At 43.5% G+C, this 22,374-nt stretch overlaps 1 protein-coding gene across 5 annotated transcripts in view; it reads left to right on the forward strand.

Annotated features, from left to right (window-relative positions):
• The first annotated feature begins 715 nt into the window (after positions 1-715).
• Positions 716-22,374, forward strand: part of TNNT3 (troponin T3, fast skeletal type) — a 31,801-nt gene continuing 10,142 nt past the window's right edge. Inside the window, exons 1-7 of one of the 5 annotated variants that reach the window (XM_065635540.1) lie at positions 716-798; positions 5,672-5,706; positions 6,870-6,883; positions 7,582-7,599; positions 10,117-10,134; positions 17,910-17,921; positions 18,298-18,318. In XM_065635540.1, the coding sequence (XP_065491612.1) occupies positions 5,687-5,706; positions 6,870-6,883; positions 7,582-7,599; positions 10,117-10,134; positions 17,910-17,921; positions 18,298-18,318 (103 nt within the window). In that variant the 5' untranslated portion in view covers positions 716-798; positions 5,672-5,686. The remainder of the gene's footprint in view (positions 799-5,671; positions 5,707-6,869; positions 6,884-7,581; positions 7,600-10,116; positions 10,135-17,909; positions 17,922-18,297; positions 18,319-22,374) is intronic. The other 4 variants (XM_065635536.1, XM_065635539.1, XM_065635537.1 and 1 more) reach the window with 4 other exon arrangements.

Consider the following 22,374-nt stretch of genomic DNA (forward strand, 5'->3'; position numbering starts at 1 on the left):
GTCAGACAAGCTCTCTTGCTGCGTTCCTCCTCTCTTGCTTTTTGTTCCAGGTCTCCTCAAGCCCTGATGTATGGCAGAGCCGTGGTGGTCTTAGCAAGAGGTGGGTGCATGCCGCACACCACCCACGCACAAACACACGTGACACGTGTGCTGTGTGCTATGTGCTTCTGACTTCTCATATGCCCCATGACCGCTCATTTCAAAGAGTGTCAGATGGCAGAGGGTCCCCGAGCCCTTCTGTGGGTTCTAACCCTGCGGCACAACTGAAGCCCTGTACATGTAGCAGGGCAGCAGGGAAGAGCCCCTTCCCGGCCGGGAGAGCAGAGGCTGCTGCTGCGTGTTGCAATTGCAAGAGCCAGGGTGCCACGACTGTGCACCACATGAGGCTGTGAGGGCCCCACAATTTGTTTCTGAGGTGCCTTTGCCTCAGATACCCCTCTTTAAGCTCTGCCTGCCTGGTAGGCTTGTAAATATAGAAACATAAGCCCTGGGCTGTTGTTTTTTTTTTTTCTCTGAACATACCCCTCCCATCTTAGCATCATCTGTGCAATTCCTCCAGCTGCTCCTATACATGGTATGACCTTTTCTTACCCTTTTCCTTGCTCCTCTCTCCGTCTCTCCCCCGCCCCATCACCGCTCCCTGCCCTGCCCAGCGCAAGGGATCCGGGGCCAATCGGGTCCTCCAGAGGATCAAATGTCACTATAAGTTGAGAGCTGCATCACCTTGGGACGCTCACAGATCCCAGCCTGCCTGTCCCCTTCAGCAGGGAGCTCAGCACTTCTCTCTGTTCCTCCCAGGTAAGTGGGAGCCCCAGCAAGGAATGCTACTGGGGGGGTAAAACCACAGAGAGGCTGAGCCTTGGTTTGAATGGAGAAGTATCATGGGAGGGTTGGGGTCCACAGGATCCTGCACTGGATCCTAAGGAAAAGGCACTTTTCTTTCCTGGCTTTTGTTGGGCATCACACAAGGCTTGTGTCACCTGCAGAGACTTGGGTGCTCTGAACTCTCAAGGGTCAGTGGTGGGAGAAAAGACCCTTCCAAAACCAAGGTCTGGGGGTGGGAATGAAGTGGCATCTCTCAGGGCACTTGGGAAACTCCCTCTAGCAGCAGGGAGGAAATGGTGGTCATCCAGAGAAAGGGACATCCAAGGTGGGAGGGTTGAAGGGCAGGACCATGGGGGAGCTGCTGGCAGACAAGGAGTGCTGTGGGGCTAGAGGGAGACCTGAGAAACACAAATGTGGTCATGGAAAACTGCCCCCTCCCACAGAAAAGAAGAAAATTAGGGGAGAAACTCCCTGTGTGCATGGAGGGACAGGAGGAGGGGGTTACATTCAGAGTGGTGATGGGGTGCTCCCCGTGTATATGGCTTTACACGCCTCGTGCGGGTGACCACCCCCTGTATGCGGGGCATCTCCCCCAGCAGCTGCCCCATGGGGCACAGCTCCTCACTGTTGGGGTGAGGGGTATCCTGCAAAGGCAGGAGTGTCACCAGCACAGGTGGCTCTGATGCCAGTGATTTGGGTGGGAGCTGTGCTGCTGGTGTGAGGGAGCTCCAGAGAGGTAATTGCCGGCAGGCAGTGGTCCCTTGTGGGCACAAGAGCAGGGGAAAGGCAGGGGTTATAAGATAAGCATGGTTGCTGTCTCTGAGTCCTCTCTCTCAGCAAACCCCATGCAGGGATCAGACAGATTATGTCACCCTGGAGACAAGGATAAAAAGCACATTTTGGGGCAGGGTATAGGGATTTTGCTATGTGTCGTTGGAGCCTGCAGCAGTGCTTGGGTCCTGCTACCCTGTTTCAGCAGCAGCATTGTGGTGGGGGCTTCACTTTCCAGCCCCCGGGGAGAGAAAAACTTTCTGCTGTAAAGTACTAGTCCAGAAAAAAAGGGAGGAGGCAGAGAGATGGAAGAAATATATATTAAAAAAACCCCACACACTTTTAATATAGAAAAGTATATGTGTATATTTATATATTTAATAGACCTATTATATATCATACACAGATATTTTAATATTTGTATGTATATAAGAAAATTGATGCAGTGAGTTTGCAGTGGCTTCTGCTGGGAAAGCTTGGCCATGTGGTGCTTGGTGGATCACACCCCTGGTCCTCTCCTGATAGTTGTCCCTGCCAGGTCCCATTGCCTGTGCATGGCCACTTTTGTCCTCCCCCCTTTCCCTAGTGTTCCTGCTACCTTGCCTCCCTTGTATGGCCTGGCTTGGGAGGGGATGATTGATGGGTGGGTTATTTCCAGGGATGGCCTCGAGGTGCATGGCAGCCCATTCCCCCTCCCGAGTGCATTCTCAGCTGCTACGAGGGTTCTTGGGATGTGCTGGCTCTGCTCTTTCAGCCAAGGGCAGGAGCATTTTGGGCCAAAAGGGATGTGGTGCTCCTGTGCACCTCGGGCTTATGAAGATTGGGGTATTTGTCCTTCTGGCCGTGACCCACTCAGCTTGAACAAAATTAAGAAAATAATCTTTGCTTTTACCTTTAAGGGGTGAAAGCAGGCAGGAAGTTTTTGGTTTGGTGAAATTTTCCCATGTGTTTTGATTTCCTTCTAAATGGTGGGCAGTATTAACTAACTGATTTTATTACATCTTTAAACCTCAGTCAAGACCAGACCCCATTTTTCTGCCACTGTACAAACAAAACCCAGTTATTGCCTGAAGGTGCTAACAGCCTTAATCTTAGGCTGCATTTGCTGTGTATAAAGTGATTTCCACCCAAGGGTAATCCTGAGCCAGCTGGAGACTTTCCATTGCCTTCAGCGAACTTAATCCTAACTGCTCTTAGCAGATTGCTTGCTTTATTGCCTTTTGGATGTAAATACGGTTTGGTTTTGTTGGCTGCTTTGATGATACAGTTAGCTACGTGGACAGTGCCTGGGCATCAAAGAGCCTTTCTCATCTCAGGTGGCTGTCGGTATGATGGTCAGATGGCCAGTATGATGGTTGGTATGATGGCACCTTGCTTTGACAGACCAGATGGCTTTTGAATGCCACAAAGCAGAAAGACGCCTTGCTCTTTAGGCGAGACCTTTTTCGCTTTCCAGCCAGGGCAGTGGCAGTCAGCGACAGCCTTAACTGCCAGATCCTCCTGACAGAGCAACCAAATGTGACTGAATGTTTGGCCCTTGCAAGGGTGAAATCTGCATCTCCACTTGGATTTTTTTTGTCCTGCCTGCCCTAGCCTGGGGAGTTTCTGCATGTGGCTCATCTCGCACAGAGTCTGCCAATGAACTTGTAATTAATTTGTTTTATCTGGGGCCCAGAAGCCCCCTCAGGGTTGGGGTCTGAGATGCTGGCATTCTCACTCAGCTTTTATAGCACACGGACAGATGCCATGCAAAATCTCATTCGCGTTTGCGGTACTTGGATTAACAAATATGGAACGGTGTAGGGCAACAGCTAATGTGACAACCCTCAGCAAGATGTCCTTAGAGCTAAATTGGAGACTGGATGAGATCATTCCAATAACTGTTAATGGAAAACCTGACTGCAAAGACTCCCGTTGACTTCAATTGCCTTGGAAAGAACAGTATGTGCTGCATTACATGCCTACCCTACACCAAACAGACATTTGCTCTTTCTATGTATATACAGGGCTCTAGAGGTGGTTTCTTCTCCAGCGTTGAGCAGAATTACTCTTCTTGCCACTGGAGTGAGAAGGAAGAAGAGTTTAGCCCAAAGCCCTTTAAAAGTTCTCATTTTATTTCCCCCTCCACCTTGGGAAAACAGAAATCTGAATCTATAAATTAAAAGCAGAATCCATGGGACGATTTGCCATTGCCCTGAGTCTTTAGAGATCATGCATTTTGGAAGAAGCCAACAGCTGGGAATCTGACAGGTTTCCTCTATGGGCTTTTGCCAGGAGAAGCTCTGCTGTCTCACTGCATAAACCAACATATTGTCAAGCTTTACTACTAATAGCTTGAATAATTTTGGGAGGCTGATATGCTGCTAGGCACTGTGCAGATAGCGAGTGGAAGTCTTTATCCTGAAGTTTTGATGATCTAGATAAAAAAGACCAGGGGATAGAGACCAGACGTGTTGGAGCATTCAAGTAACAGGAGAAGCAGCAGGAATAGTTGCAGCAGAAAAGCCTTTTGCAGAGCTGAAATTCCTCCCAAACATGAAATTCCTCCCAGGTTCCTCCTGCCTGGTGAGGTTAGAGTACTCAAAGTACCCCTCAGACTGGTTATTGCACTTGAGTGGGCAATCACAGCTACCAAGTTAAAAGCAGCCTGGGACCAAGAGATCACAACCCAGCTCTCACGTGACCTAGCAGTAGATCATCCTCCTGTCCAGCTACTCAGATTGGGTCATAACACAACCATTACTGGCACTACTTCCATGGCAATGCTGAATTTCAGAAAGAGGATAAATGAGGAACTAGAAGAAAAAAATGCTGGCTGTTTGTCGCTGCTTAGAACATGGGGGTTTTAAATACTGTTGGCGCTAACACGTGGTGTCCAGGGTCATTGCTGGGGAATGGAGAGGATCCCTTACAGGGCAGGGTTGCAGCCTATGGGATTACTGCCTTTCTCTGAAATAGAAAGCTGCTGAGCTGCAGTTGTTCCTTTGAACCTAAGTCAGCCCACCTGCTCCTTCAAGACATCTCTCATATATCAGCTGAGTAATGAAGTCCTGAAAGTCATGGCTAGGGTTTCCCAGAGAGGAGGAGCTTGGCTTTCTAATTTAAGACCTGCCATGGATTTGGAGGAAGTTTTGGGGGTCCTTCCCCACCTTCTCCCCTTGGCCTCAGGGCAGCTGATGCTTTTAGGAGAGCCATAGCTTTGCACCTCTGCCATCGCTGAACCTGGTGCAGTGTGTGATATCACCATGATGTTACCCAAATAGCCGCTCTGCTCCCTCTGACTCCAGCTGAGGCTCCGATACACACATTTGGGGTCCAGCAAAAATCAGCAGTGGCTGTATCCAGCCCTCACACTTCCACAGATGCAGCTCTCCGCAAGCAGGGGTTTGCACCCAGCCCCAGCTTGGGCTGTGCACAAATGCAACCCTTGACAGCACCGTGGATGGGTTTGCTTCGGCCCAGAGTGTGAGGACCGATTGTAATAAATACATCTGGTTATACCAATATGATTTGCCTAGCCAGGCATCTAACCAGTTCTCATCCTAAACTAATCAACAAATGATTGTTCGTTCATCAGCTGTATAAGCCAGACAATAGTATTTAAGGCAATTTTGGGTGCTGACAAATAAATAGTTGTCTCTGGGTATATCGGTAGGCTAAGTTATGGGTTTTTTAGCTCTAAGGCTTTGGAGCTGGAGCCTTCTAACTTGCAGTAGTGTAAGAGAAGGAAAAAGTTCTCTGATCTTGCCAGAGTAATGGAAATGCCAGATGGGTGCGAGAGGACACTCACCTCCCTGAGCTTTGGAGGTTTTGTAACTTAAAGCCAGGTTGACGGGGCATATCTTTGCAGATGATCTTTTCCTCTTCCCCTCTCCTTCTCCTCTGACCTGGCTGGCAAAGGTCTGTGCTGCTCCCAAAATGGCAGTGTTGGTGGGGGATTGGCTGCTGTGTGGGAAAGCAGGTGCCTGGCTTTTTTTGTCCTCAAATGTCAATCCATCTGCTCCTGCCTTGGCATTTTCTAGGAGGCGCTCCTGCTAATAACACTTTTTTTTTTTTCTTTTCATCTTTTGTGTAGAAACTCGCTGCCAACATGTCTGATACCGAGGAAGTGTAAGTAGAGAGAAAGACGCCTGTGCGTTCATCTGTTCAGCTTGGCTCCATGCAGTGGAGAGTGGGCATCTCCATGGGGTAGAGAGTCTGGTGCCGCGCCATGCAAGGCCCACAGCCCCTGAGGCAGTAGGGAAGGGGCATCCTGCATTTTGGGTGTCAAAGGGTCCATTGAAGTTCACCTGACCCCCTCCCTGTCCAACAAGGAGCACCTTCCAAACACCTCCACCCAGCTCAGCCCGTCCTTGGCGGCCATGGCACTACACCTGGAAAGGGGGAATTAAACACACAGTGTAGTGGAGGAGCCACTTTTTGCTCTGATTTAACAGATCTAGAGTAGTACGAGAAAACCCAATGGGGTCATTTGACATTTATGCATCAGTAGGTACAGAGAGGAGATTTAGTGCAACCATGGGATCAGAGGCATCATGGACAGACCTGCAATGGTCATTTAGTCCACTCCTTTGCCACGAGGCAGGCTCAGATCAGCCTGTGTAGTTTTTTCCAGCCTGCTCTTGAAAACAAGAAAAACTTGCCAAAGATGAGATTTGGCACCTTTTTCAAGCAATCTCTAACTAAGATGTCCTTTTTAAAGCTCTGGCCCCAGGGTGGCTCTGGGCTTTGTATTTCATGCAAGTGATGGTAGAGCAGAAGAGGATGGCAAGTGGAGGCAAGGAATGGGAACAGACCTCAAGACTGATGTTAGTACAGCTGAGGGATAAACATTGAGCAGCATCTGGCTTATCCCAAATATTTATTAGACAGCCCCAAGGTTCAGGAAGCATGGAGCACATCTAGATTGGTGTAGATCATTGGACTTGCCTGGCACACTGAGGCTGAGGTCCAGCTTCATCAGCCCCTGCACAATGCTTATCTGTAGGTATCACGTTATAGTCCTGTGGTGGTAGGATTATTCCTGGGTATGGATCCATACACACCATCAGAATGAGGAACACTATTTAAAATAAAACCCCAAACCAGTCACTTTACTAATCTTAAAATAAATGCCTGCTGGAAGAGCAAAGGGAGAATAGGGGAAAGAAGAGGTAACAGACTTTAAAGAATAGGCCATTAGGTTGCTCCGGTATATGGTTTAAAGCTTGGTGATAATACGGAGTGGAAGGAATATTTATCTAGTTTCAATAACCTTTTTTCCTCTCTCGCAGGGAGCAAGGAGAGGGTAAGTCTTAAATCTGTCTTGAATTGCTTCCATGCAAGCCTACAGCATTCGCTGACCGTGTCCGTCTACTTTCTGCCCACAGTTGATATTTTAACAAAGAGTGCTGGCATGGTTAGACAAATCTGAGGTCTCCTTTTTCGAGTGTTTGTCTGTCTAACTGTCACCAGCTTCTGGTGATTTTATGCTACTTGTAGCCCCAAATCGATGCCCTGGTTGTGGGGTACACTGCTGTTTTTTGTAGAGACACTGCCATCTGCTGGCAATTTATTTGTGGCTTTTGTGTACATTATTTTCTGGTTTAAAACATAGAAACCCAAAATATAAATAGAAATATATGTCTGTTTTCTTTGGGTTTTTTGTTGTTGTTGTTGTTGGGTTTTTTGTTGGTGTTTTTTTTAATACTCAGGGGCCCTCTCTGCTACCTCTTTCCTTCTAACGTGTGTGTATACCTGAGCTCCTGTTGCCCAAGAAAAGATCAATACAATATTGTCCTCCTCTCCTTTTATACCTTTTTTTTTTTTTCCTAGTCTGAAAGTCATTTTATTTGCTATTTTACTTGCTGATTTGGAAATGGCCTCTCAGAGGCCAGCTTGCCTGGCAACCCTGGGAGTGTAAAGGGCTCTGCCATGGGTAATGTCCTACTGATGTGTCAAGGTTGATGGTTGATTTGTCTGCTTTTTTTCCCTATTTCAATGCAGAGGAATATGAAGAAGAAGGTAACAAAAAAACTTGGAACGTAATTTACCCTTCTTTGATTCTTGGTCCTGCTTTTCCTTGTCTGTATTTCACCCTTCTCTTTGGTGTTTGCTGCTAAAGGTGATCTGAAACACTTGATCAGTAAATCAGTCGGAAACCATAAGAACAGCCAAGTTGGGGCGCTGATGTGCCGAGCCTTCACATTATGGTGAAACGCAGTATTTGTATGAGCCATAGGGGATGGTTGTAAAGCTGAGAGTTAACCTGTCCATAAACTCAGAGTTTTAGACCAGGTCTGGCACAAAGCCCTCACAATGTCATCTGTGAAATCCTGCCTTTCTCATCTTGGCAACGTCCACGTATTGAGTTTAAACTTTGAAATTGAAAAGAAAAGCAGGTTGCCCAGCTCCCGAGGAGCATCAGACAGGGTACTGCTGAGGACAGATGAGGCAAGGCAGACAACCGACTGGCAAAGATGAAGTTTTTTAACATGCTTTTAGCTGGCAAAAGCTGATTTGACAAGCTGCAAGAGACAGTGCAGATCTAGAAAGATGGAGCATGAAAAGCCCTTCTCACCTGAGTTGCTTCAACTTTTGTAGATGGCAGGGAGAGGAAGAATTTGAAGATGTAATGGTGTATTTGCTGGGAACTTTTGACACATTGGCTTCAGTTCAGACGAGCGTAGCTGCTGGTCCTCCATCTTCCACTTTACCAAGATGTCTGGGACAGAGGTGAGGGCCGGGCTCTGGGCTTTCTCCCAGGATCTGCCCTTAGTGTCCAAGGGGTCAAGAGCAAAACTCTTTACTTGGAGGTAGATTATTGGCATGTGCAAGGTAGCAGACCAGCTCTGAGACAGAGACTTGCCCCTAAGCAGAAATATCCATCTTGGGGATTTTATACACAGCAGCTTTTTTTTTTGGCCATGGATTCCCCCAGATTGCTGCAACCAGCTAATTCCCATCAGTGGTGGTGGTAACAGAGCTGTGACTATGGCCGTGCTAAGAGCAGTTCCTGTCCTAAAGTATATTATCCTTATGTCTCTAATTCCCCCAGCATTGCTTCCGAGGAGACCAAGGGCTCAAAAAAAGAAAACAGAGACACCAAATGTGTGGTAAAGGTGCCTTCAGTCATTGTCATGTCTCTAGTCCTGCCCGAAGGGGCAGAGCCAGGGAGGTGAAGGTGCTATTCATGCCTCATCCTTCATGCCTTGTCAAATGTCCAAAGAGTAAGCAAAGGGTGTTGCTCCTACAGACAAGCCTTCCTAAAAGGAGAAGCATTTCTTCTTGATTTTCTCTTTCCTTCCCTGTCTCCTTTTGGGTTTCAAGAATTTAATGATTAATATGAAACTAATAGGCAGGTGACTTCCTATTTTTTTAATCTGCATGACCTTCTTCTCTGAGGTGTATTTTTCTCCTTGCTCTTTACTTTTGCTTGACCTTAGTGTTATCTTCCAAAGTCATCCATTTCCTTTCCATATAACTTCTCTCCTTCACTTTCTAACCACCTTTTTTTTTTCTCCAGGCCTAAGCTTACCCCAATACCAGTTTCTAACAGTTTTCTGTTTTCATTTTCCTGCTTGCTGTTGCTTTTTGTTCCATGACACTTGCCACCTGAAGCTCATGAAGAAGGTATGTGACATGGCTTCTGCTTTCTTTCTCTCTCAGTGTGGAGGAAGAATGTGTGTGAAGAAACCCAGAGCAAGTGGTTCACACCCAGTGGCCAGGACTCAGTCCTGAGCCACAGACATCAATGAAATGAGGGACATTGATGTCACTTATTGGGCTGGTAGGAAAATTGGCCTTTTAAAAAAAAAGTAAATACGTTTATATGTAAACACATGCGTATATAAAATTCAGCATAATGTATAATATACACACACATAATTTTTATATGTGTGTATATATACACACTTATACATGTGTGTGTACGTATATGCGTATATGTATATGGAAACAAATATATATATATTTTTTTTTTTTGGTCTTACAATTTTTACTGAACTGCTTGCCTTTTTTTTTTTTTTAAATGGTGTCAAGTCCCTTCCTTTATCTCCAAAAGTTTAGATTTTTTTTTTTAAAGGGAACAGGACACCCTGCAAAGTTAGTATCCGTCTGTTCAAATTCAGATATGAATTTATTTGAAATTTCAAAAATTGATAAAAGATGGTGAAATTTTTCACCATTTGAGAAAAACATTTAAAGCAAAAGAGATGCAGCAATTTTAGCTTTGGTTAAAAATTCGCCAAAAATCAGTTTTAGGAAATTTCACCCAGCTCTAATAACGAATAAAATATTGAATGCCTTTTTTAACATGGTTTCATTTGTGGTCAAATTCCCATATTTCAGTAACATTTATAACCCCATAATATGCCCATAAAAATGTTAGTTTTAATTCTTTCTCACCCTGTAATTCCATCATTGTGTATTCTTACCCATAATGGCTTGGGAGCTTGGCAAACCTCAAGTAATGTTCCAATAAGATATTTCTTGTTTTAATGTTCTCCTCCTATTCTCTTTGCTGCCATTTCCAACCCGCAGAAGAGGCTCAAGAAGAAGGTATGTGAAACAGCTTCTCAGCCTCCCCTTTTTCCCGCAGCAGGGCTTGGTGTCGATGTGCGCCTAGATTTTGCAAGGTGGTAGAAGAAAACAAGAGGCAAGAGAAAGACGGATCTGCAGGCAGAAGGCTTCTCCTGTCCCTTGCCCATGTTGCACTGAGGGTGCCCCTCACGTATCTGTGCACACACCTCCACTGTGGTTTTGGGGAGGGACCAGCAGGGAAAATGCGGATACTATCCCCTCATCCGAGTCACAGCAGGCATCTAGGCTGATTTTTAGCCTTGGGTGTTTTTAACACCTGCCGTGGAGTAACTGGGGCCTGGCTATAAAGGTTTCTATCGGATGTCAACTGGTTTCTCCTACATAGCTTGACAGATAATGATTGGATGGATTTTGAAATCAAAATCCATCTGTGGTAAGGTATGTGTGTAGCCATATGTTACCTGTTACATATTCTATAATATGTAATATTATATATAGTATATTGTATATATTATAAGTTTATAAACTATAATATATAATATTATATATAATATAAACAACACTTTGGAAGGCAGATCTTGTTAGTCATATCTATGTAGATGCTGACAAGTAACCCCAGTGGGCTCCCCGCATTGGACACGGCGTTTGCAAGGTGGGACAGACAGGGCAGAGAGAGGCTGGAACAGAAACTCACCCTTTGCACATGAGAGGTCTGGGATGTGGTGCTCCGGGAAGGAGGAGCCAAAGGGTGCGTTGGTTCCAAATTTGCAAAGCTTTGTGCTATGGACATATTTGAAACAAAGATAAACTGTTTATAACACCATGGGAGACCTGCTCTGAGCGGTTTGCAGGGTTTTTACAGCATCCAGGTCCTGAAGGTTTTACATTTCTTGTACCTGTGCGTGCTTTGGTTGCCTGTCTCCCCTTTGTCTCCTCTCCTGTTTTTTCTATTTCATACCTTCTGTGTTTTTTCAGACCCCCCTGTTGCATTCACACACTCTTTAGTCTAACCGTTCTCGTTTTCCATCTCATTGCTCTCCATCCCTGCCATGTCCCACCTGATGAAGCTCACGAAGCAGGTACGTGTCATCACGTTCCAAATTGCTCCCCACCGGCTCCTTGGCAGTGACAGGGGATTCAAGGGTGGTGCAAGAGGAGCAGGAGCCGGTTATTTTGCCTTATTGATTCTGTTGTATTTGCTTTCCACCTTTCCCCCCTGATGGGCTCTGCCCCAGGATAACACGTGGGAATGGTCTGGGTGCGAGGTCTGGCGGGTGTTTGCTCAGTGGTAACTCAGCCTCTCCTGCTGTGTGTGGAGCTTGCCATAAAGCCCATCCAGGCAATGGCAGTAGGCTATTCCTCTAAGTCTGGAATTAGAGAGAAATTTCAGTGTGTATTATCTGAGCTTCCTGTGAGATTTTCCCTCTCCAATAAGTTTTTGCCTCTTCCCTTCACATGGTGAAGTTGTTTCCCAACCACATGTGCCTCAAATTCCTTCCCTTCCTGGCCATTAGTGCATGCTTTCCTGGGATAAAACTCTGCCCTCTGGAAAAAGTGTTTTCAGCCTGTGTAATATCAGCCCATGTAATAATGTGTTTCTCCTCATGTTCCTTTGCATCCTGTCCTGTGGCTCTTTCCACCTAAAGCAGCTCAGGAGGAAGGTATGAGACATGACTCCTGAATTCCCATCTTTCAGAGTAGGTTCTGGCTTAGCCGGTAAGCCCTGAGATGGTAAAAGGAAACACGAGTTAAAACCAGGCATATTAATATAGAATAAGACTTGCCACAATTTTGTCTTCCTTCATGTTCTGTCTTGACATTGGATGCACTGACGATGCTATGTGGTAATTGTTGCATGAAAAAAAGTACGAAAACTGCTGAGAAATGTAAACTTCTTAAAAGGATGAAGACTGACAAGCCTTTACTCTGGGACTGGTTGGGTCTCCCTGGAAGGCTTATTTTGGACCATTTGTGGTGGGTTGGGCCTCTGGATGATGTGCAGATGTGCCCATGGTTAGTCTGCTGCTACAGCAGCTGCCAATAGTGCAACTGTGGAGAGGACTTGCCCTCCTTTGCTGGGCTGACATTCTTATGATAGCCTTTCCACATGGCCTTTATTCAGCTTAAACCCTTTTGTATAAAGCAACTGGTGGTAATTTTGATGCTTTAGCTTTGCAAATGATTAAAGATGGTTTTCTTCCTCATGCAATGGAGTTCCTAGGCCACTGTCTCATAGTAGTATGTGCAGCCATGTGCCACCAAAAACCTGCTGGCCTCAGGTTCTAAGTCCACTTGGGTGGGCATCAAGGTTGTGAAATGGCATGCTGCTCCAGGCTTTATGCAGGACTGCAGGAATGTGCATATAAGACAAATGTCATCTGATATGGCTACTTAAATCAGCTTTATGTTTTCAATATCCCAGACCATTTGTGTCCTCACTTCCAGTAGAGCTTTTCGTATCTATATTAATTTTATTTCCTTGCAATATACTTTCAGAATTTCCCTCTTCCTACATTTTGTATGAGTGAAAGTTTGTTCTGATATTTTTAATGCTCTTGTCTTCCTTTGCATTTTGCTCTGTGACTCTTCCCACCTGCTAAAGCTCATGAGGAAGGTATGTGCCATGACCTGCAAATTCTTCTGTTTCTGCCCAAAGTGGCAGTGCATGCAGGAATTCTGGAGGTGGTTGAAGAGGAGAGGATGCAAAACCATCCTCGGCACACTCACTGACCGCTGCTTCGCTCTTGTAGGATAGGTGGTGTGATGAGTAATACGTACTAACTGCTGTTTTGAAAGCAATGCCGAAGCACAGGCTGGACATTGCTTACGTATTTCCCAGTGCTCTGACTTCTCTAACCAGGCTATCAGTATGGATACCAGTTGGTTCGGGGATAGTGTTCCCAAAAGCATTCCCTCTATGCCATGCACTGGGCTGGAGGTGGGACAGCCATGCCATGTGGCAATGCCACATCCCTCAGTCGCATGCTCCTCTTCCTCCTGTCCCCCCACCACTGTGCAGAGACAAAACTCGCTGTTGCAGCAACGAGTGCTTATGTGGAGAGACTTGCTCCCGAAGTCATGAGCAACAAGTGATACCGCATCATACCTAGTTTTCTGTTGGGCTAATTGGAACAAGTGGCATCATTTTGGTTGCAGCATATTTGCAGAAAATGCCAGTTCAGAGAAATGATGTAGTTGCATGCTCTTTTCTGTAACTATTGGTGTTTTTCTGGGTTAATGTACATTATGCAAAAATGAGGGTAGCAGGGTCATATTTTTGCTTGACTTTACAACATCAGTTAAAGCCCAGATCTGGTAAGACAGTCTGTGTGATTAGCAAAATAGTAGGTCATACTTATTAAGGCATCAGCATGCCAGACCAAACCCATTTACCCAGTTGCCCTCCTGCCCCTCTCTCTGCATGTCCAGCTAGGCTTTCATCGGGCAACTTATCCTTCAGGTTGGAGAGCAGTAACATGCTCGTGCTTACCTTCCCACATCGGTGTGCAGTCCTACACACCAGTGGTGAAATTCTGGGCGCTGAGGAAATCAATGCCAGCTCCTCCGAGCCCATTGATTTCTGCAGAGGCTGGGATTTCTATGCACATGAATAAGAACAGGTTGTCTATACCCTTTTTGCACATTCAAACCTATGGGTAATGGACTAGATTTAATACAAGTAAATCTTTCTGTCAGAGCAAAGGCTACCAATGGCATTTGATTTACAACATGCATTTGCATCTTTTCTCTCTCAACACTCCCTGTCCTTCCTCTCCATAATTATCCAATGTACATATGTGCCCTCTCTCTCTTTTAATCTTATTAATCATTTTTATCCCTTTAACCTCTCCACCCTGGCTAAAAAGTATATATATATATTTTAATCATCCTGTGTTTCTTGCTCTAATTCTCTTATCTTTCCTTGCATCTCCTTCCCTGCTACTTCCCTCTTAAAGAAGTCCATGAACCAGGTATGTGACTTCTGAATTCCTCTGCATCAATCTGAAGGGTTATTGTGAGCTGGAAATTCAATTACACTTGGCAATTTCACGATCAGGTCATTCTCTGAAATGGGACAAAATGAAAACTTTTCAAACAAACAAAAAAAGGAGGAAATTCTTGTTTGGCAGCTATTGATTTTTTTTTAATTATTATTTAGTTGAAACAAAAGATTTTGTTCCATCATTTTTGTTTCATCTTTCCTCTGTGGAAAATTTCAAAATTTCCAAATGAAAATTCTATTTTAGATGCTTCTGAAGCATTGACTTTATGGAAAATATGAGGTATATACAGTGTAATGGAGAAAAAATCTGGGACAAGACATTGTCACAAGGCAAAAAATGAAAAGGTTTTGTTCTAGAGATGTTAATATCTATGCAACCTTCTATGGTTGTGAAACAGTTTCCATTTTTTTAACCAAAAACTTAGTAATGAGTTTTGAAATTAGTTTTGAAATATTCAAATTGAATTGAACCTATGCTTTCTGATGGGAAGTGATACCAGTAACTCTAATATTATACTCAGGAATTCAAAGATGGTTGAAGAAAACAGATAAAAATCAAATATTAATGATAAACTGTAACTAGTAGCTTCCTTACACCTTCCACCAGTAATAATTTCCTGTGCCCTCTGATGCTTAGTAATAAGGATAAGAGCTAACTGTTGCATGAAAAATGTAATAACATTTTTCTAAACAAATATTTCAATGTATAAGTTGTAATAATAGCCACTGACTGGACTTGGAGCTGTCCTTACACTGCGTATGGGAATGTTATAATGTTTACTATCTGGAAAAGCAGAAACTGAAATTGCATCATCCCCTAAACTGTCTGTGAAAATTATTCTGTGCCGTTTGGAGTAGCTTTATTGAAGCAGTCACATCTCAGCAGCCGCCCATCCCAGCTATTTCACTCTGCCGTCCACAGAGGGAGACCAGCCTCTTAGTTTAGATGAGATCACTGCTTGTGCCAGGGCTGAAGTGAGTGAGGCGAAAGCTCTCTGATTGATTTTTGGATGACTTAGCACTTCAACATTCGTCTGTGCGCTGCTTCTCATTTCCCTCCTGTTCTCGCCGCTCCTCGTTTCACATCCTTCTCTTTTTAACCACGTTCATTCTTGTCTATATCCGCTCCTAAGGTTTTTCCGACCTTGGTTTGCACAAGTTAAAGGTCATTGCTACCATCCCAGCTGCTTTGCCCGCCTCTGTACCTCTTTTCCCTCATATTTATTGAACTGCTACTTGCTACTTGAGTGTTGGTCTTAAGGTTTGACATGCACATGAGCTTGAAATTTGTGCAAAACAGGTATTAATGTAATCTGCTTAACAATAAAGCTACACTTGCTGCCTCCCCATTCTTGCTTTCCCCTATGTAATCATAACAAAAAGGAAAGTTTATCAAGAAGATGTAAATATAACAAGCTTAAAGGAAAACTTTTACGTCAGAGAGAGACTTTCCCAGCTTTTCATATCAGTGTATGATTATTTAGTTTCGCTGTTATTAATGCTGTCTTTGTCTAACACATCTTCTAAGTCACAGCTTTGGCCTGCAAAAGTTCAGAGTTGTTGCTGTTGTGTGATTCTTGCTCTAATTCCTTTATTTTTATTTGCTGACACTTTCCACCTAACCAAGTGCATGTGTGTGACATCCAAATTCCTATGTATTAATCTGAAGCATCCCTGTACATAGGAATTTGAAGATGTTGAAGAAAACCAGAGTCATGAAGAATCAATCCTTTCTTAGGATTCCCTAAAATTTATTTTCCGTATAGGAAAGTATAATTTTTGTTTGTAACTGAAGAACCACCTTCTAAGGAGCTTAGAAGAAGCATTTTAGTGCCCCTGAAAACTTGTAGGGCTGTGACTACACTGCAGCCAGGGCAGAGAGTGGGTACCTGAGCTGCAGAAACACAAGCTGCTGCTGCCCACAGGTATTGCCTGCAGCAGGATCCTGGCACAGACTCTCGAGGGGTTTATCCTCCTTTGCAGCAGAGACTAGACTTGTGTAGACCTGAATTATTTCTAGTTCTGCAGAGCCAAGCCTCACATTTGACAGTGGAGGTTCTTAGCTGGTGGAACGTGAGATGCAAACATGGAGATACATCGGAAGCAGTACCTCCCTGCAGTAACCCCTGTATCCCCATGCCTGCTCTGACAGCTAAAAGGCCATGTGCATAGCTGAAACATAGGTTACACTGCACACTTGTAAAACTCTCTTCTTCAGTATGTTTTCTTTCAAATATAAGGACAACCAGTGTTGCTACAGGCGCCCACTGTTTATGCAGTTGCATGACTTATACCATTGCAATTCATCACCATTCAAATTCCTTTTATCTTTCATCTCTATGGCATCCCCTCCCTGTCTACTTCACACCTCACTGTAATTACTCTCCTTTTCTACTCTTATTAACGCCCTGTCCCTATAACCTAGTCTGCAAATGATACTCCTTCAACCCAGTCTTACCAAGGTTTGAGGTGATCCCCTCCTGAATAACATATTTCTAATTCTTTTATCTTCCTTTCCTATGTTTTTCCCCTGACACTTCCTACTAAATGAAGCCCCCCCTCCAGGTATGTGCTTTAACTTCTAAACTCCCCAGCGTCTGCCTGCTGGGACAGTGTGTGTGGAAAGCGAATACAAGGTGACAGGAGATAACAACCTATGATATTAGTTAATAATGGCTTGTAACTTGCATGTCTTTTGGATTGTTGGTTTTGTAGTTTAATATTGTTTTTTTCCTCAGTAATGTGTAATCAGCATTAAGGAGGAAGAAACTCACCTGTTGCATGAAAATTTTACTAAAAACTAGGGGAACACATATACTATCATGAAAGTATAGCTCAGCAAAAAGGGTCCTTGTGGAATGGGTTAAATTCTGCACTGTGGTAAAGTGTGAATGTTTCTTCCTATAGGGGAAGCTTCATTTCAAACCTTGGGGCAGAATTTGGCCCATTGACTGTACACAGGGAATATAAATACTGTGAAATTTTGCATTATTGTTATCTCTGCTTTGCAAAATATTCAGTGATGCGTGTACGGCTGAAAAGCAAAATCTGCCTTGCAAACCTGCATTGCTGATCGATTCTTGCTTTGCTGAAAGAGCAGAAGAATGAAATGTGGACCTGCACAGACTTTTAATGAACTTTTCTTCCTACAAAGTAATGCGTTTGTAATTCTACATTGCAAATGGATGTGAAGAACAGCAGTAGATTTATATAGACATCCAAGTTGTCATCAAGGAAGAAAATGGCCTGAGCCATAGAGCTAGAAAAGAGAAACGAGCTTCTTTGGAAGTTAGCTGAATGTCGATGATGAGTTACAGCAGGTATTTCAGTAGGTTTCCAAACCACACTGTGTTTATTTCAAAAAACTGAAATACTGCTGTAGAAAAGGATGGATCTAATCTTTAGTGCTTTGAGAGTGCTGACAATGTTCATGTGCATATTTCAATTGAAGGCAAACCTTGGTACACTGTATTGTCAGGTTATGCTTCATGTCATATAATGCTCATAAGTTTTTGGTGTTTTTTTTTAGCACTGCACTATTACCATAAATCTGCCCCTTTCACCTGAATTCCTTTCCTGTCTTGTGACTTCTGTTTATATGCTATTTCACATGTAATTAATTTATTTTATCTCAGGTTTACTTTTTAACTTTGTTCACCTCTCCCCTTTTCCTATCTGCCCCTCCTCCCCTTTGGCTCAAAAGCTCTTTTGATGTGTGAAATAACAAGTTTCTCGTTCTCATTCTCTTATTTTTCATCGCATCTTGTTCCATGACACTTCACACCTGAAGTTCATGAGCCAGGTATGTGACATGACTTCTGACTTACTCCACCAAGTTGCAACATGAGAAAATATGTGTGTGTGTGAGAGTGAGAGAACAGGAGTCCTGAGTTGGTAGAAGAGAACAAAACATGAGAAACAAATATTAACCACAATGATCACTTGCAGCCCTTTTCTCCTTTAATCTCCACGCTTACTACTACTTTAACCTTACAACATCTTTAACTCCTGACAGCCTCTCCAGATACCTTTTCTCCTTGCCTTAATTCACTAATTCCTTTATTTCCCCTCCGCCTTCATGCATTCCCTCGTCTCTTCTCAGGCTTCCAAGAGCTTTAAATATATTTTTTTTCTTTCTATTTCCTGTCTTTCCACCACTGCTCGCACCTTGCCACCAGCAGAGGAAGCCCATGAAGAAGGTATGTGACGTACCTACAGACTCTCACTCTTTTTCTCTTTCAGTGCTGGGGAAAAAATGTTAAAAACACTGACCTCGTTCAATAGCAAAGAGAGCACGGGAGGGATATGGTCTCTCTGGATGGCTTTGGATGAACATGGAGAAAAGGGCTGTATGTTTGTCAAATCAAATATCTAAAAAGGTGGTTTTTCTTCTTGTTTGATCTCCAGAGAGTCCAAGGTTCCCAACATAGCAGGGAGGGAGTGGGGACAGTCGCTCTTAGGAGAACAGTGCTGGTTGTGGATTGACACAACTTCTTCTTTTTTGCTTTTATCTTTCAACCTACAGCTGAAGAAGGCGGCGAATACTATGATGGTAGCTCGGTGTTGTCTTAGAACAACAAAGTCATCTTTCTAACATCTCACTCTTTTTATTTTCTTTATTTGTTTTTGTTCTTTACTCGATCTCAAACTCAGGAACTGGGCCAAAATATCTCTGCTGCAGAGAATTGCTCACTGTGCATATCCAATCACCCTTAGGGGTCACTATCATAGTGAGAAGCCTGTACATCCTAATTAGGACAGTAGATAGCAAAAACCAAGCTCTAGAAGCTTGCTCTGGACTTGTCTTTTAGCTAGAATTGTTGTGTCATACCTCTCATCAGCAAACCTTCTCCATTCCCAAAAAGTCAGGAAAGTATCTCTTAAATCACAGTGGCATGCTTGAAAATGGAGCTGAGCCCTGCATAGATATGAGTTTCTCACTCAACCTTAGAAGGTCATGGTCTCCAGGCCTGAATCTACAGATATTTAAAGTTCTGCTCCAGTCATGCACTTAAAATTGTGCTAAACATCAAGCATGTGAATACATTTACTCAGACTGGTGAGGCAGGCCATGGGCTTAAGATAGTGTGTCCGTAATACTTGGCTGAGTGGGGGGCGGGAGCACATGGGTGGGGACAAGACTCATGTGAAAGGACCAGATCCAAATGCATGCAGGATGAGTTTTGCTCTCGTATGTGGGCAAGATAACTTAGGCCCCCCGGGCCAAATTCAGAACCAGTTTAAATGTATAGAAAGACTCTCACAGACTTTTACAGGTCTTTGAAGCAGCCCAGTTGTGTTCTGGCTGCCTCAACCCCTAGAGCAACTGGCCAGCTGTTTCAAAAGATGAACCCTACTGCCACTTGAAACCACTTTGCATTTTCTGTGTTTCCTTGTTTTTGTTTGGATTTGACAATTTTTTTCTTGTTTGTTTTAATCTTCTTGCTCACTTTTCAGGCTTTTTTCTTATTTAGGAAAATACCCTGAGGACCTTTCTGAACCCCTTTCTCTTCTTCTTTTTGTCTCTCCTTTTACTCTTAATAGTATATTGATTTTTCTTTCTTTTTTTCAAGGACACACTGTGAGTTAGAAATGTTGCTTCTGAGAGGTGGGATGAAGGGAGGGTGTTTAGGGATTTCTGCAGGAAGTAAAGGCACTTCAGATGGATTCACAAAGAAAGGGGAGCACTCTGTGAATATCTCACAGATTGGGCAGGATGAAGCAAGGTTGTATTTATAGTGGTGTGTACTCTCCCTGTGCTAACCGTTTTGGAAACCAGAAACTCAAAGACTGTATCTCTAATCACCAGGGCAGTGAACTTGGATTTCCAGTGGCTCTTGCCTTCTTTTGGCAGGATTGTATGTGGGGATTTTGTCACAGGCCCATGCTTCATGGGAAGAGTGACCAGAATGTCAGTCAAAATCCACCACAGGAACAGGAATTTGCTATGACAATTCTTCCTTGTCAACAAATTTTGGCCCAGTTCCTTGACTTGGTGTCTTGAAAGAAGGGGCATTTCAAAATAAATCACATCCCTGGGCTGCTTTTGGTGCATACATTATGAACCATGCTGGGTCATGCACTGCAAAGGACAGATTTATTACTGTTCATCTTTTAATAAAGGCTTCTATTTATTTGTTATCTCCTTTTCTGGTTTTCTGGAGGTACCTATAAATATTCTAACTAAAATTTCTTATTTCAAGAAGAACTAACCTTAATATTTCTTTTTATTTTTACAATTGTTTGTTGGTTTAATTAAGTTTAAAGTGCTGATTTGGTGGCAGCTGAAACCAAATTGACACAATCATTGACAGGTGCCGATCCTGGTGACCAAGGTCAACAAACAAAAACAGTCATTTCCTGTCTACTTTTTATTCCTCTCTCCATAATGTTACTAACTGGCAGCTTTAAGCTAAACAGGAATGTTTCTGAAAATCATGTAGGTATGTCACGAGGGAAGGGAACACTGTGTGAATAACATCGTGGATAGACTGGTTAGTTGTGATTATTTTTCCTCTCTCCAGATAAAAAAAAGCAGTTTAACTAATGTGTTAAGAAGCTCACTTGCTATTTGAAAAGCAAAACAATTAAAAAATAACTGGCAAAATACAGAAGTACGCTGTTTGCTAATGGTATTTTTCTACAGGAGCTATTTGTGTCTTCCTTTATACAAGTGCTCTAAACCACTCTTCTAATTACATGCTGTTTATTTTATTAGCGTTGCTTTAGCATCTAAAGGCCACAACTGAGATATGTTTCGGTAGGCAGTGTTCTTGCAGTAAATGAGAGAAATCTACCCCCAAAATTTCATTACTGAAATTGGTATGGGAAAGCGTGAGAGAAAGGAAAGGTAGAATTCTGATCTCTTTTATGCATCTCTCATGTCTTTTCTCTTATCTCAATAGCCCATTTCCAGCCACTTTCTCTGTTTTTTTTATTATCCAACATCCTTGCAACTGATGCCCCCACTAAATATTTTCCAGTATCAGTTTTTGCTATTTTTTCAATAATATTTCACTTTATTTTATCCTACTCTGTTCAGTTTGTTATTCCAATTTCCTTCATCAGTCCCAAAACACCTGGATGCAAATACACATTTGAAAAAACATGATATGATATGATATAATATGATATGATCTAATATATAATAGCTTTCTCTATCATGATACAGACACCAGGGTTTGTGTACCCACTCCTGAGGGACGCTGTTTCTACTTTTACTTTACAAAGCTCTTTGTTTTTACCAGATTCAATAGGCTGTGAGCTTTTTACCTCAGTTCCTCCCACCAAACCAGTACAGGGAGAGCCTTGTACTGCAGAATCCAGCAGCATCCCTGAAAGTTCAAACGTAGCGTGTGGTTATGAAAGTCAACATGGGCCCCCGTGAGACTGGGCCAGAATAAACACATAGGTTTAATTTACTTCTATTTGTGAGAATAACAGTGCTGAACTTACTGGCATTACACTGGAGTTAATAACTAAAATTTAAAAAGCAGAGGGAATTGATCACAAGCACAAATGTTAAGCAAGTAACTCGTAAGATGGCACATTTCTGAGAGCATGGAAAGGTCACTTGTTGCAAGGGAGCACTTCTGACTGCCAGAGGGCCCAAGTTGACAGACTCTGTGATGGTTCAGCCCCTCCATCAGGGCACCACACCTCTCCTGGAGATGCAAAGATCATTCCCATTAATGCCCATGGGAATTTTGCATGTACCTCAGCAGGAGAGGATGCTCGCTAAGAGAGGATCGCTTTTCCAAGCTGGGTTTGAGGAGCACCACACAGTGCTGAAGAATAAGCTGCTTCCTCATGGCACCAAGGTATCTCGGGGACATGTGCCCTAAGCTGCCTTGGAAGGCAATGAACCTGGAGAAAAATGTGTGTCATGAAGCTTTTTCCCTTCTGGCCTCCATGTAAGGCATTTGAGCAGAAATGGTGAAGCCTAGTTATCACTGACATAACTGAGAATTCAGTTTAACTTCAGCAAAAGAAACGCTGATTAAAAAAGGCAATGTTTTCTTCTACCCTCCAGCCCAGCTGTCCTCCTTAGAGCTTTGGTCAGAATGGTTTGAGAAAAATAATTTAGCATTTATATGAAACCATTGCCTTCCAGATGCTACGTTTGAGACTTTCATACAGTCTCGTGATTTTTTTTCTGCCAAATTCTGTTTCAAGGGTAAAAACAGATTCACTCCTATCAAAATGGGTGTGTGAGTATGTGTATTTCTTTTGGAAGTGCTTGAGATTTAACCAGT

The sequence above is a fragment of the Caloenas nicobarica genome, chromosome 5 (genome assembly GCF_036013445.1).
Source record: "Caloenas nicobarica isolate bCalNic1 chromosome 5, bCalNic1.hap1, whole genome shotgun sequence".
NCBI lineage: Eukaryota > Metazoa > Chordata > Aves > Columbiformes > Columbidae > Caloenas > Caloenas nicobarica.